The 14,547-nt window shown below is 39.1% G+C and overlaps 1 protein-coding gene across 2 annotated transcripts in view; it reads right to left on the reverse strand.

The window, feature by feature from the left end:
• CAMK2A (calcium/calmodulin dependent protein kinase II alpha) overlaps positions 1-14,547 on the reverse strand; it is a 135,543-nt gene that overhangs the window by 57,965 nt on the left and 63,031 nt on the right. For both annotated transcript variants that reach the window (XM_088133853.1, XM_088133852.1), the window contains exon 3: positions 12,020-12,079. In XM_088133853.1, coding sequence (XP_087989979.1) covers positions 12,020-12,079 — 60 coding nt within the window. The remainder of the gene's footprint in view (positions 1-12,019; positions 12,080-14,547) is intronic.

The raw sequence follows: 14,547 nt of genomic DNA on the forward strand, positions 1-14,547 counted from the left end.
AAAGGAAAGTACAGGCTAATACTTAAGTTTTTAATAATTCATAATTAAAAATACATACTACATACAATACATCTCACTGAAGAAGAATCCACTTACCTTCTACAAAGAGAGCCCTGTCTTATTAATCTATTATAGTTCTTTGAGAATGGAAAAGTAACATAATAAGTCTTTTCTTTAACTGAGCTCTCAAGGAAAAGATTTTAACACTGTAGTTGTGATAGACAACTCGATGAAGAAAGAAAACTAATTCTACATTGCTGTGAGACTGGCAAGCAATATGATGAGCATCAGTAAGAAAAGAATTGAAAATAAAATTGGCAATATCGTGTCTTTATACAATTCTGTGTACAGTTCTCGAAAACTTTTGTAGAACTGGAGAAAGCACAGATAAGAGAAATGGAAATCAACAAAGTATTGAAGCAATTCTCTTATGATACATGATTACAATTTGGGTACATTAGCTTAAGAAAAGGCAGTAAAGTGAGCATTATAGAGGTTTATGCTAGTATGCATTGTATGGAGAAAGTATAAGGGTCATCCAATGAATATTTAAAATTGATAAAGAGATACTGCGTGACACATAGTTAAGTTGTGGGCATGCAACAATGGGATATAGTAAAGTTCATCATTTTGAACAGGGAATTAGCTATTAATGGTTATTAGTCATAAGAATTATATATTCATTCAGTAGAGGTAGCATTCTTTTAAATAATAGTTGCTGAATAACACAGCAAAATGCTTAAGGTATCCCTCAGGAATCTGGCTGGCTATTGTGGAAGCAGAATGCTGAACATTTTATTGTTTTATTTATTATGCTCTAGTCTGCTCAACGATCAGTTATACCAACAACACTTTGAAGTGGCCTTGTAAATGGACTTACAGCTACTTTAACTGACAACTGCATCAATGTTTTATGTTCACATAGGCCAATCCCAGTTAGTTCCATTTTGTATTATCTGAAGTCTTTCAGGCTCTTTCAAAGGTTTAGCACATTGCTGTAATCCAACTGAGAGTTTTTCATTTGGAGTTGTCCATATTGTCAGATGATCTCCCCCAGCAGTTTCCTCTAGATGTTAAATAAGATGGGGGATAAAACTGAGGACTCTCACAAAATAATCCTATAGCACCACCTTCTCTTAAGTGGCTAATCAAGTAGGAATTGAAGTAGGGTAAAACAAAGTGCCTGTAATTCTCAACTTTGAGAGTATATTTAGAAAGGATACCAAGATCAATAATACTGAAAGCTGTTAAGGTGGCCAAGACAATCAACAAGATTATGCTTCCCTTCTCTGTCTCTCTCTCTCTCTCAGCAAATATCATACCACAGGATAAACAAGACTGTTTTCTGTCCCAAAGCTGAGCTTCCACCTGTACTGAAATAGATGTAGAAAATCAACTTCATCCAAAGTCTTTGGAGTTGCTCTGCAACCACTTGCTCAAGTACCTTACCCCCCAAAAATATTAGCAACCAATCATTACTTCCGGATCCAAATGTATTTCTTCAGGAACAGTCTGGTTTCTATCTCTTCCACTTTCAATGACTAATTAAAAATAGTATGGATCTCTGTGGCCATTCCCTCCTTACTAGATCTAGCAAGCCAAGACAATCAAAGATTGAGAATAACAGCAATTGATTAAATTTGTCCAACTTGCATCCTCACACTTCCACTATTAAAACATATTCAATATATCTGGACAAAATAGGAGTATAGATTCTTCTGCTAATATAATTATATTCTCTGTGGGATCCACGTGCCAGATGTAAACGACTTTACCTTCAAAATGTTCTACAAATTTATCACTGCAGGCAGTTGGGGAGCTGATTGATTCCCTTCAGTCTTTTCAACCCCTAAACAAGCTCTGCCGAACAACACTGTGAAGATGCAGTGTAGGTGGAAAGTAATTCCTTCTTTGCCACCCTCCCTATCAAAGAAGCTCAACAGTCAGCTTTCAGCCATGATCAGCTGGGCTCATCATGAGTCTTCCTCCAGTTGAATTCTACATTCATCCACGTTAATTTCCTGAAGGGGCTAGATTGGCCCTGCCAAGTGGGAAAAGGCACTTGGGAAATTGTGTCAATCACCTAGTTTAACTCCATGATCACAGTACAACTGGAGAGTCTCCCAGTACTTTCTGGAAATCTTTTGGCTCCTTTAGCCCCTTAGGATATATCACACTGCTTGGTCCCCTATCCTTGCAGTGAGGAAAGGCTACTGAAAGGCTAAACCTCAATAGATCCAACCATGACAACCAAGTAAATGTTAGAGATCCCAGTTTTGGATCACCATTATTTTATCCGAACAAGAAAACAGATTCAGAGTGTTTATTAAGCCAGTGACATCTTGGGACCTGGTATCCATAAAATCCTAAATTGTACCAGAATGAACAGCCCTTAATTTAGAACTTTAATCCGATCCAGCAGTTTTTCTTTATGTCTACATGTATGCAGCCATCTGTGTAAGTGCTTTTTACCCTGTGTCCCTAGTTCTTCTTTGTCTGTTTTCTCATTTTCTAATCTCATTTTCTAATCTCATCCATGAACCAGAATTCCTTCCAACCGGTAGCTTTGTTTTCCATCTATTGTTCCATGCTTGGCTTTTACATTCCAACCGTTCAGATTTGCAGCTTCTTTCTCTCAGATTCCCAGTTTTGTTGGATTCTGCGGTATCCTGAACAAATTACCTGCTGTGCATAACACCTGTTTTGAGTGATGACGCTTCTTCTTCCTACAATATTAAAAGTCAGATCACATCCACATGAGGATTCTGTGCCAGTCTGAAAGCAGTTCCAACTTTCTGCATTCTCATAGCCAGAGGTTGAGCTGACTTTCTGATTCAGTTGTGTTGGGAAGTTTCTTTTCTTTTCTCTTCTTCTTTTCCAGCATTCAGGATTTCTCTTTCCCCAATTGGATGGGATTCCTGTCTCATCCATTTTCTTGGGTCCTGAACCTCCATCCTGAAAAGAAAATTCTAGCTTGATTGCTTTGCAACTCACCTTCAGTCACTCAGGATAAGCAAACGTAGTTGAAATTGAGAAGGATTTTGTCAGTTTCTTCCTTTTATTCAATACTAGCAGGCATACAGGTCTTTCTCTTTTCTGTACTTGGCTCCAAGGTTAGGCTCTGGCGATGATGTCCATCTGGATCATAACACATGACACAATCAATAGCCATGGAGGACCCTGTGAAGTGATAGGGCTTTGTCCCACTCCAGTGTGCTTTGTTGAGGATTCAGTAATTTTGGAAAAATAGTAATACATCTAGCCTGAATCAATTAAATGTATCATGGTGTGGCATATGGATTTTGAGGCCTGCCATAGCTGTGGTTTTGCTGGTGTGAGCCAGACATGGAGTGAGCTTCTAGCCAGGGTTGGTATGGGGAGATTTTGAGTGAGCAGTCCCACTGGTGGAGGGAGTTATGTAAGTGTTGGGGAATAGAGCCCTGTGGGGACACCCACCTCCTCAGTTGCTGTGGGATGTGCTGCCAGGATAACCCAAAAATTGGAGAGAGAGAGAGAGAGGAGTGGAGAGTAAAAGTTTTTTGTTGAAGTGGAAGGAGAAGCTGGAGAGAAAAGGCTGGAGAAGAGCAGGAGCGTGAAGAGAGGTATGTGGGGCAAGTGGCAATTCCTGTTTGAGGTGAGTAGACCCAGAGGGACGAACTCCACCCAGACCCCAGACCCTGCAGAGCTAGAAGGGATTCAGCTGGTTGCAGGTAGTGGCTTCACCCAAGAGGGGAGAATTGGCTGCCAGAACAGAAGCCCTGGTTGTGGGGGGAAACTGGGCAGAAGACCCAGCAAGAGGTTCTTCCCCAACACAGAAGCGGATGGAGTTTCAGCTGAGCTGGGAAGACAGTCAGGGAATGCTGAGCATACTCCAATAATCCCAGTCCTTTCCTTTTCTTTCTTTTTTCTCTCTTATCAAGCCTAAAAAGGGAGGAGGGAGACAAAAAGGGGGGAGGGAGTAGGAGAAGTAGAGGGGGAAAATTGCTGGTAGGGGGATGTGGGAAATAACTTGACACTAGCAGTGTGTTATTCACCCTGTTGTAAACACCTTCTGTAAATACCTTCTGTACATAGTAAAATAAAAAATAAAAAAATAAAAAAACCTCCACTGTTTTGTGTTTCTGTGTCCAATGCCACCTTTGCTTTGTAATACTGTATACCTCCAATCCAAAAATGAGCCTCATCACGCTGTGACATAGGATCATTAATACAACCTCATAATATATACTATAAAGTACAAGAAAAATTAAGAGCCAAGAAAAGAAGATATAATAGATGCATAAGTAAAATAAAATGTATAAGTGCAATATTAAAATAAGAGTAAACTGAAATAAAATACCAGTGATAAACCAATAAGAGTTAAAATTAAGTTAAGGGCCTAAAATATTAATATGTTAATATTTAACTTATTATAAACCAATAACCTCTAATAAATGTTAAGAAAAATAACTGAACTTCCATAGGAATGATGAGATTTGTTTGGTTAATAAAAATAAATAAGCTATAATAAATCTAAATTGAGAAGGTTGACCTCAGATTTCAGGTTTTCCATTTTGCCTTTTTTTCAAGTTTTAAATATCAAAACAAATTCCTGAGAAAGTCCCCCACCCAATCCAATCACACCACTGTGTTGTCAGTAATGTTTCCTATAGCTCTTAGAAGCAAACATGTTTTAAAGTGTGGAATTTTAGCTAAAATAGATTGTCCGCCCTAAGCTATATGAATAAGCATATCTGGATTTACATATCACACTAAGACATAGTGGTTGGACTCATAAATTGTTCAAAGCAAAAACCAAAGAAACCATATTTTGGGCTAGTGATACATGTTATTTACTAGTTATTGAAAGTTCCTACTGGACTTTATACAGGCCAATATACAGAACTGGAACTGGAACTGGAACAAGATGTATGCAGAATGATGCCTTTCAGTTAAGACAATTAATGATATCATTAGAAATTAATGTTCAGTGGTTTCAAACTCAGCTAGCATTGGACTCATTATTGGTTTGAGAAATACTTAACATTTTCTTTAGAAATTGGCCTGTTGTACAGTAACTGTAAGGATAATTTGTCCAATCCAACAGAATTGTATAAAATAAAGTATGTGTTTGTTTAGTTACAGGACTTATACATATAAAATCAAGGGAATTCTTTCAGTGAAATACAAACACTTATATGAAAGATGATAGGTTTTCATGAAAATCTTTTTTAAAACTACCTGCAGGATGATAGGGAATAGGAATTTGATGAATCTCACAGAAACTTTTTGTGGTATAGAATTCCTTCTAAATCCATTTTAGCAAGTCACGAAAAACTGAGCTTGAAAAACACTGATGGGGCTGTATATTCCACTAAGATTATATATACTGTATTTAATTTAAAATTTTATTTAAAAACAATCATATAAATTGTAATATTTCTAGATACCATTGTGGGGTTGCAAACAAACCGTATCATTTTGGGGAGCAATACCCAATTAGCCATACCTAATTGGGTCAGAAGTTGTTGAAGGTATCAGGAAAATTGTGTAACAATTCTTGACAATGAAATCTGCCATTAGCTTTTTGTCCATGTATATGGGTGCAATGTAAGAAACTAATTTAATTCCTTTGGCAGCTGCTAGGTTTGTTATTACAAAACATTGGAAAACGAAAGTGCATCTTTTTTTGTTACAGAGCTACGGTATTTAAAAGAGTGGGAAACTGCTTTGGCCAAAAAAAATTAGCACAACAATGAAGAGCTTTGAAACCTTGTAAAAATAAGGATACGTTTATTCAAATCTAGTCACCATTCCTTAGCTATATTAACAATGTTTTCCCTAAAAGATGTACTTTCATTGAACAAATATCATTCTGTGTAAAAATATTGAATCAGAATCTGTAACGCCTTTTGAATGCATTTTAAATGCTTGTACGTGTATGTGCATACCCCCAATTTCCTTCCTTTCTTTTTCCATTGCTTTTGCTCTTTAATTTCTTTTTTATTTCTGTGCCTTGTTTTTTCTTTTGAGATTTCATTTGTTCAAATCGACAAGCAAAGCAATGAAATTAATTGTGCTTGCTTTACGTTTTCCATTTTAACGCTATCCTTTTCTGTGGTGGTTGTGTGTGCTACAGCAGAAGATGGAGAAGCACACAACCCCTCCTGTTCACAGCACTCTGAATCAAGCAATTACTTTTTTTACAGGAAGGTTCCAACTTAGTGGGACCGTCCTTTCCTCCACATGGTCAGTGGTACAATGAGGAAACATGAATCTCTTCAGTTAATCGTCTCTTAACCATTTAGATAGTAATGTGTGCCATGTCATTTATTTCAACAGGTGGAAAGCCTGCTCCACTTCACCTGACAACCCTCCTGTGCCTGCACTTCTGCCTGACCTGACAGCACTACCGTTTATGGCATTAGCAGATGAAGACTGAATTCACACACAGTCTGCTCTACCATGGTTTTATGAATAAGCCACAATTGGCTTAGTTTACATAATAGGCTGTGCCAAAACTAAACAAGCCATATTACAGCTAACAGTGGTGCAGGAAACCAGACAGGGCAGCCAAAGGCAGAACTCTGCTTTTTTTTTTTCCTGCTTCAATATCACATAAATCTCAGTTCAGTCTTACCAGCGTCAGCTCTCCCTTTGCCTTTCCAGTGTCACCTTCTGGATTCTTCTAGATCAATCAAGAGTCACCCTACTTGTGGTGCTGTCATAAAGAACGATACCCCTGAATTACTAAGCAGCAGTGAGCTGTGGGGGTGTGAAGGGGAAAGAGAATGGCTTTTCGGGTATAAATAGCAACTTGTTAAGCTATTAGGTTATTATGCTCTGTTAACGCAATCCTGTCTGACTCAACAGAGAAGTGCTGCCATTTTGCTTGGTTCAGACTTAGATCTCTCAGGAGGGCAAAGTAAGAGGCAGGCTTCACGCGTGATCATTTGGCCAGCTGACCAAATCAGAACAATGGGAAAGAAAATGGCATGGAGATGAAGTGCAGATGAAGTGAAATCTATCCTATAAAATCTTCATCTGCAGATTTCTGAAAAACCAAGCTTCCGTGATTAGGTATAGTTGCAGTGACTCAACTGAAAAGCAGCTGACCCTAGTAGAGGGTGGGATGACCTATCAGTTGTGTTTATGTGGCATGCTAACCCTGATTAATTAAACCATAGCTCAATAGCATGGGTTCACACAGCATACTAATCCATAAAACAGTACTGCCGGGGTTTGTGCAACCAGCTAAATCTAGATGTGTTTGGCTTGCTTGTGGGTCTGCACATCATGGGAAAATGGCCACTGGGATGCTGCTTTTTTCACTTATGCAGCACCAGCGACATCTTGCCAACAAAAACTGTTCAGGATGTAGGGGGGTTGTTTTTACCCCATTATATCTGATCGCCTTGGCAAAGGAGGAAATAAAAATAAGGCTCCATTTCCCTTGAAAGAAAGTATGAAAGTGTTCAGGGAAAAAAATAGTTTTCATAATTAAGAGAAAATACTCAGAAAAAAACTAGGATAACAAAGTGAAAATGGGCAGGGCTACTGAGTCTTTTAAAGTTGAGTACAACATAATAAATGTGTTCTTCTACTTAATGAATAAAACTGCAGAACTTAATTGCCTTTGGAAATTGGCCACCCTAGAAAGAGCAGCCTGGTATCTGAGCATGTAGCATACTTAACACCAGTTGATATATCTTGGTTTCCGTTCATAAAAAAGAAAACACTTTTTATGACTGCGGAGAAAAAAATTGTGGAGCAGCAGCCAAATTTCATACTTTCATAAATTTGTTCCTTTCCTATACCCTCCAAGATGCTTCTCACAACTGTCTTTAGAATGATGAACTGTTCACTTCTCTTAGGGGGAGCTAAATACCAGCTAGGTATATTCTAACATCAGCAATGTTAATTATCTCACCCCTATGAAATACAGCAAAGCCAGGGCTACAGCATGGCCCCAAGCTGAATCTTATTCTGGAAGTCACCCAGATGAAGCACATTTTGGGGGAGTGGGGAGATTTTAAAAGTTGCAATTTCTACTGTCTTTTCAACTCTTAATTTTTTTAAAAAAATTACCTAAATACAAACAAAAACAAACAAACAAACAAAAAAGAATATACATTATTTTATAAAATTATAAAGGAAGAAAAAAAGCTAAAAAGAAACAAAAACATACAGGGCATATGTTTATTGTACAACTATATATATATAGTTGCACAATAAACATTTCGATAAATGGAAACCACAGCTTTCTACAGTCAGCAATTGTCTTTTTACCTCTTGATATGTCCTGTCATTGGATTCCTATCCCACTGACTCACAGCAGTTGAGACTATATATTACACACTGCAGTGTAACTGGTATCAGCCGGGAAAATAAATTTGCTCCTTTCCTATACCCTTCATACATAAATAGTGATGAAGAGAGTGATTGAACAGAGAGAGAGGCATGGTGATCAAAATCAAATGATGGATGTTGGCAGTGATTCACTAAAACTTCTCCAATCTGATATCCTTCAGATGGACGGTACTGCATCTCTCCAAATTCAAAAGGGAAAGCATTGTCGTCATCATCATCATCATCATCTTCATCATCATCATCATCATCATCATGTTTAATGTATGTATATATTCTACGCTCCCAGGAGAAGCTAGGCCATGGCGGCTAACAAGAAAAGGCCAATCAACAAAAGTAGCTGTACTATTATTATTTTATAATGTTAATTAGTAATAACTTTATTTTTTTTCCACAAAAACAGATTTATCAGCACGTATCAAGCTCAAGTTCGAAAATAAAGAGGGGAAGATAAGAAGACAGGGCATAGATGGTTACATATGTGGTAGATTATGTCAGATATTAAATGATAAGTAATAAAACTATTATTTGCGTATAGACCTTTGAGTGGTTCTGTTAGAAGCAAGACCTTTTTAGAATCCCACATGAGCAGGCAAGATTGGTTCTGAAGAATTTAGCGTTTTTACTTCTAAAGGACATGAAGAAAAACCAAGTTTTACGGAAGTTTGGATTCCATGTGCCAAGCCACTTTAAACAAACAGGTGACAAGCTGGTAAAAATAGGTGACAGCCTTAAAAAGCAGCAACCTGGAAGTACAACATGTATTCAACAAACCAAAATAGCCTGGCAGAGATCTGAACTTAGTGCCAGATGGAGCCAAGATATTATTATGGTTTATGCTGTTTATTTTTTCACTAAGTGCATTGTCTTGCTGTGATATTTTTTTTCTGTTTTAAATTAATTCTAATTACCCTCAGGCATTCGGAAAACCTGTGGTGCACTATTTATTGAATTATTGTTCTTTCCACTAGAATTATTGTTTTCCTTGTCAATGTCTCTCTTCCATTTTGGTCATTTTTGTCACCTGAGAACATCAGTGTAAAAATGGTTTACACACACACACAAAGTTTTTGAAGTAGTGAGAAGGACAGTGGTGTCCTTGGCTCTCTTGTCTCCAAATCCAGTTCTTACACCCGCGTGCAGAGCCATTGCCCTCCCCCCTCCCCCCATTCCCCACTTACTATTATTTATCCCCCACTTATTATTTGTCTGAGGAAGGGGCAAGGGAGAGAAAGGGAGGGGAAAAAAGAAATGCCTCTGTTGCCATAGCCGCCACTTGGTCCAGCAATAGTCCGTCTGTGATTCCGCTTGATGGAAAGGGCCTGACTCTGCTCTGCTGGCATTTGCCAAGACAGATTCAAGCTGACAGGCTCTTTTGGATCTGAATCATTTATAAAGCAGAGGCCATATGGGTATGCATGTACGTGGGCATGTGTGAAGAGAAGGAGGGGGGGGGAAGGAAACATGGGCAGTGCTGGGGGCACGCGTTGCAGCAGAGCACAGGGAAGGGGACCCGCAGGGCCTGTTCCACATGAACTCCTCCATTCTAGCAAAGCCCCTGTTAGATTCCAGCTACTCCTTCAAATCAGATCCTGCAAATCAAGACCATTTATTCCTATAACAAGGAGAGGAGCTCTGCAGAGCAACCGTGAGACCAAGGGTACAGGACATAGAGCTGCCCCTTTTCTTCCCCCAGGCCCATATTTGGGCTTGATCTGCAGACATTACCAGGTGGATTGTGCTTTTCTTGCTGCCCTGAAAGCCGCTTTCTGCTTTAGAGGCACAAGACCAAGCCAGCAAGCCTTTTCAAGTAACTCCGAAGGATGCAAGGAAAAGTTCTTAATGGCTGAATCTCTCCCTTATTTTTCTCACCAATCAATGCCATTCTCCCACGATGACAGGAAAACCAGACAGTCTTCCTGACTCCCCAGGACTTTGGAGGACTCATGACTGTGGCTGTCATCTTTTCTCACTGAATTTGCCTTGAACAGCCATCAGATTCAAAAGATGGCAGAGTTCTACCTCTTGTGCTGTTCCGGCTACTACAGACGCAGGTGAGAGAAATGGAAGTGGGGAGAGTTGTGTAGCAACCTTACTCAGGATGGATGAGCTTTTTCTGCTTGGCAGGACCTGGTGCCTTTAAAACGGGCACAATCCTCCCGGCCTTGAAAAACACCATTGCAATAAAAGAAGTTGCTGCTGTATAAACTCAGCCACCGTTGTTTATAAAGCAACTGTGAGTCAACACACCAAGGTTAAACAAACCATGGATTAGCATAATGTGCAAATCCATACACCCTCTTGTGAATTGCTTCTGTCAAGCAGCAGGGATATATTTTCTAGGTAAGTGTTGTGAGATGCAGGTCAGTTGAGGCAGGCTAAAGCAAACTGTCAGCAAGGTCAAGGCCAAAAGGGAATAGGAGACACCTATTTTCTCTTTTCCTCAATCACATCTTTCTTTCTTTGACATCTGCCTTTCCTTTCCCCCCTTCCTTCTTGCTCTCTCTGTGTCTGTTTCTCATTACAATGCCATGTTATTCTTTCACTTACCCTCCATTCAGCAGATTGGCAAGTGAGGGACTTTCTTGCTAGGGATCTGAATTGCTTCCTTGAAAAAAGCCTTGCAAATTCCACTAAGGAAGCATATGCTTTGGCTCAGAGCCACATGCCAACTGAGGACTCCCCCATCTACTAAACACATTCAGGAAAAAAAAAAAGTGGGGGGGGGAATTCAAGAACAGGAATGTCTGTTTGGCCTTCCTATGGGGCCACTTTCCCTAAATCAGATGTGTGGAATTGAGGCAGAAGGAAAGAGCCCATTTTGCTACTAAACCCCACCTCCTGCAAAGTATCATAGTATATGGCCAGCTACTTCAGGAAAGGAAAGATTCACTAATTAAAGTGATGGCTTTGTGTTAGGACTACTATCACTGGTCAGTTCAAGTTACCTAGCATTACTTAGAGAGCTGTCACTATGGATGGATAAGTAAAAAAATGTTTAATGGTAAAAAAGGGAGTTCAGTGGAAGAGATTTTGTCAAGGCCCTTCAAAGAAAAACTGGCATTTGAGAAACCTGGATCTGAGCTGTAACCATTTCAGGCTATAAATGATGGCCTATCCCTTCCTTCTATTACAAAAAGCTAAAGTACACAGAGAGAAAGAGAACGTGTGTGTGTGTGTTTACAAAGGAAACTGAAAACAAGGAGGGGATTAATACAAATGGAAATGCACTCTCAAACATATTTTTAAGAACAAAACATTAAAGGAGAAGAGATGAGATAATACCAGCACTAAGGAGCGTTGTAAAATTCTTGTTCAACACCTTTTTATGTTAATGGTCCCTTTTCAACAGCACATTAACTAATTAATTGAACACACATTTGCATATTCCGAAATAGTCCTCAGTCAGCATGGCCAAGGAAGATGAGAATTATAATCTAAAAGATCCAGAGTGCAATGGGTTGGGAAAGGGTGCTAGAGAAGATATAATGTATGCTTTCATAGAAGTAAATTAAAACTGCTGGATGAACAAACAGCAGCAGGTAACATTTGCCTTTGAAATATGCAGTATGACAATACTGGTATTCTGTTCCTGGCATTTACCAGAAGTGAAAGAAAGGTGGAACAGAAGCATGCAAGATCCATTAGAAAGAGTAGAGGGCTTTTTTCCTACCTATGTTAGGATGTTTCAGAAGGCGGCAGATCCGAGCCTCTCGTTCTAGCTTCTGATGATCTGTCAGGAAAGATATTCACAAATCAGCATTCACAAATCAGCATGGGAGAAACAGAGATGCCTATGGACAAATGCGATCTCCTCCTATTATTATCTTGGGATTTAGAACATGAAAATCCAGTTAGCAATGAAGAATATTTGAAATGGTATACTGCCCTTCACAATACAAAATCAGAGAGTGGTTTGAAAAGTTAAAATAGAATATAAAATAACAACAACAATTAGAACCCCCTACAGAAAGTCAGCAAGAAAGATATCGGCAGAATTAAGGGATACATTGAGCTCTGAGCCTAGGATTTCTCAAAGCTCCAGGAGATGGCAGCTATGGAAATCTGGGATACTGTAGGTCAGCTCTTACAGCCCTCCATTAAGTAATCCTAGAGTCGTATACTCTGAAGCAAGTCCACTGATTTCCATGGGGTTGATTACTTAAAAGTGAAGGGCAGTCAGGCCTTATGTGAGTTGGGAGACTATCAGGAAAGTTCAGGGCTGTAAGCTATGTTGGGAAGTTAAACAAGGAATCTTAGAAGACTTTACCATGAAAATCCACTCATCCCATTTGCCTTGAATCACATAGACACACCTCAGTTTGTGTTGAGATGAGACAGAAGAAAGTTCACACAGCTATCTATTCTCCAGTGTGCTGTAACTGTGCCTCAGAGCTTGGGAACAGAGTCTCACACCATAGCCATAGGTGCCAAACATCAAAAGCTAAGCTGTGGGTGAGTAAGAACATCACAGCTCTTTCTTTGTTGCTCCGCTTTTTAGGTTTTTTAAAGTTTTTTTTTAAAATATCTATTCCAACAGGTATATAGAAATAAACCATGAAGCTTAATTCTCTTTTCTTCTCTGAGAAATGGTTACATGCCTGAGATACAGGAATTGCAGCCGTTGTGCAAATGGATCTGAAATAGCTGAAAATCCTCCACTGGTCCTTTAGAGACTGTCTATGATGTGTAAAAAAGCTGCCTCACACAATGCTTTCTATGCCAGCAACCCTGTTGTCATTTAGGAAAGCTGCTAAGATCTGGCTATTTCTGAAAGCCTTTTAAGAATTGGTAGGAGATTGAGTTTCCACACCACAGGAGGTTATTGATGTTATGGAGAATGGTTTTCCTCGGTGTAATTATAAATCATGATGATGAGATGATGATGTTGATTTGGCTGGCTGATGTTATCATTTTATGTTATTGTTTTTATGGTATTCTGTATAGCATTTGTACACCCCTTGGAACCTTTTATCAGCTTGTGCAGCACACGGTATACGTTGCTGGAAATATTTATATAAGTATGTGACTGGCAGCAATACTTCCATGTTTGCTAGGAACATTTTTGAGCAATTTATCTTTTACGACCATCAAAGTATGTGGCATTTTATATTAAAATTGGCCTACCCAAAGAGCTTTTAAGCTGGAATTTAGTAGAGGAGAGTGGGCAACATGAAGAAGGGAAATAAAAGTGAGCAGAAACAAATATGTTTGGTCCAAGTACTCATTATTAAGGGGCAAAACTATACCATAATGAAGAGGAGGAAGGAAGCAAAGGTTTCTTTAATCCTTCTCCTTGCAAAGAGAGCACTGACCGAAATAATGGGCTATATAAAAGGTGACCTAACAGAAAACTCATAACAACTGATTTTTTTCAATTTTATACTTTGTAGAGAGCCAGTTTGGTGTAGTGGTTAAGGCACCAAGCTAGAAACCAGGAGACGGTGAGTTCTAGTCCTGCCTTAGGCCTGAAGCCAACTGAGTGACTTTGGGCCAGTCCCTCTCTCTCAGCCCTAGGAAGGAGGCAATGGCAAACCACTTCTGAAAAACCTTGCCAAGAAAACTTCAGGGACTAATCCAGGTAGTCACCAGGAGTCAACACTAACTTGAAGGCAGTAATAATTGAAGGCAGTAATAATACTGACTTGAAGGCAATAATAATAAGATACATTGAATGATCAGGATGCCAGAAAAGAATACTGTAAAACCAACTTGCCAGTTTATGCTATTACTAGGTGGCAATAAAAAGCTGTGATTTTAAACTCTCTATTGCCTCTAGGATGGTTCACCAAAGTGGATTCAGAGTTGCACTTGTAATCCAAAGCAATGTCAAAAATAAGCTCTTGAGATTGAACCTGAGGTAGATTCCACTCATATGTTAAATATGTCCATACTACAGTTTCTAATAAGTTATGGAACAATGTAGAAGAAAGAGGGACCATAAGTTTTTTCTGAGAATCTCTCCTCCTGGTCTTGCTCCTAACTTTGCTTTAGGGTTTTATAACTGTCGACATTTTAATTGGTGGTTCTGTAAATTAACTTGGTAACTGGAAGGTAATTGCAGAAAGTAATTACATTTTTTTACTGGTGGCGGGAAGAACTCCCACCTCCAGCCCACCCCCAGCACGCCTGCATGTTGCTCTGCATGCGTTCAGAGGAAAATCAGCAATAAGGTTTTGAGTGTAGCCTTGGTGGCCATCA

Source organism: Python bivittatus, unplaced genomic scaffold (genome assembly GCF_059951505.1).
Source record: "Python bivittatus isolate LINGU-HERP-01145 unplaced genomic scaffold, Pbiv_v1 ctg000080_np1212, whole genome shotgun sequence".
NCBI lineage: Eukaryota > Metazoa > Chordata > Lepidosauria > Squamata > Pythonidae > Python > Python bivittatus.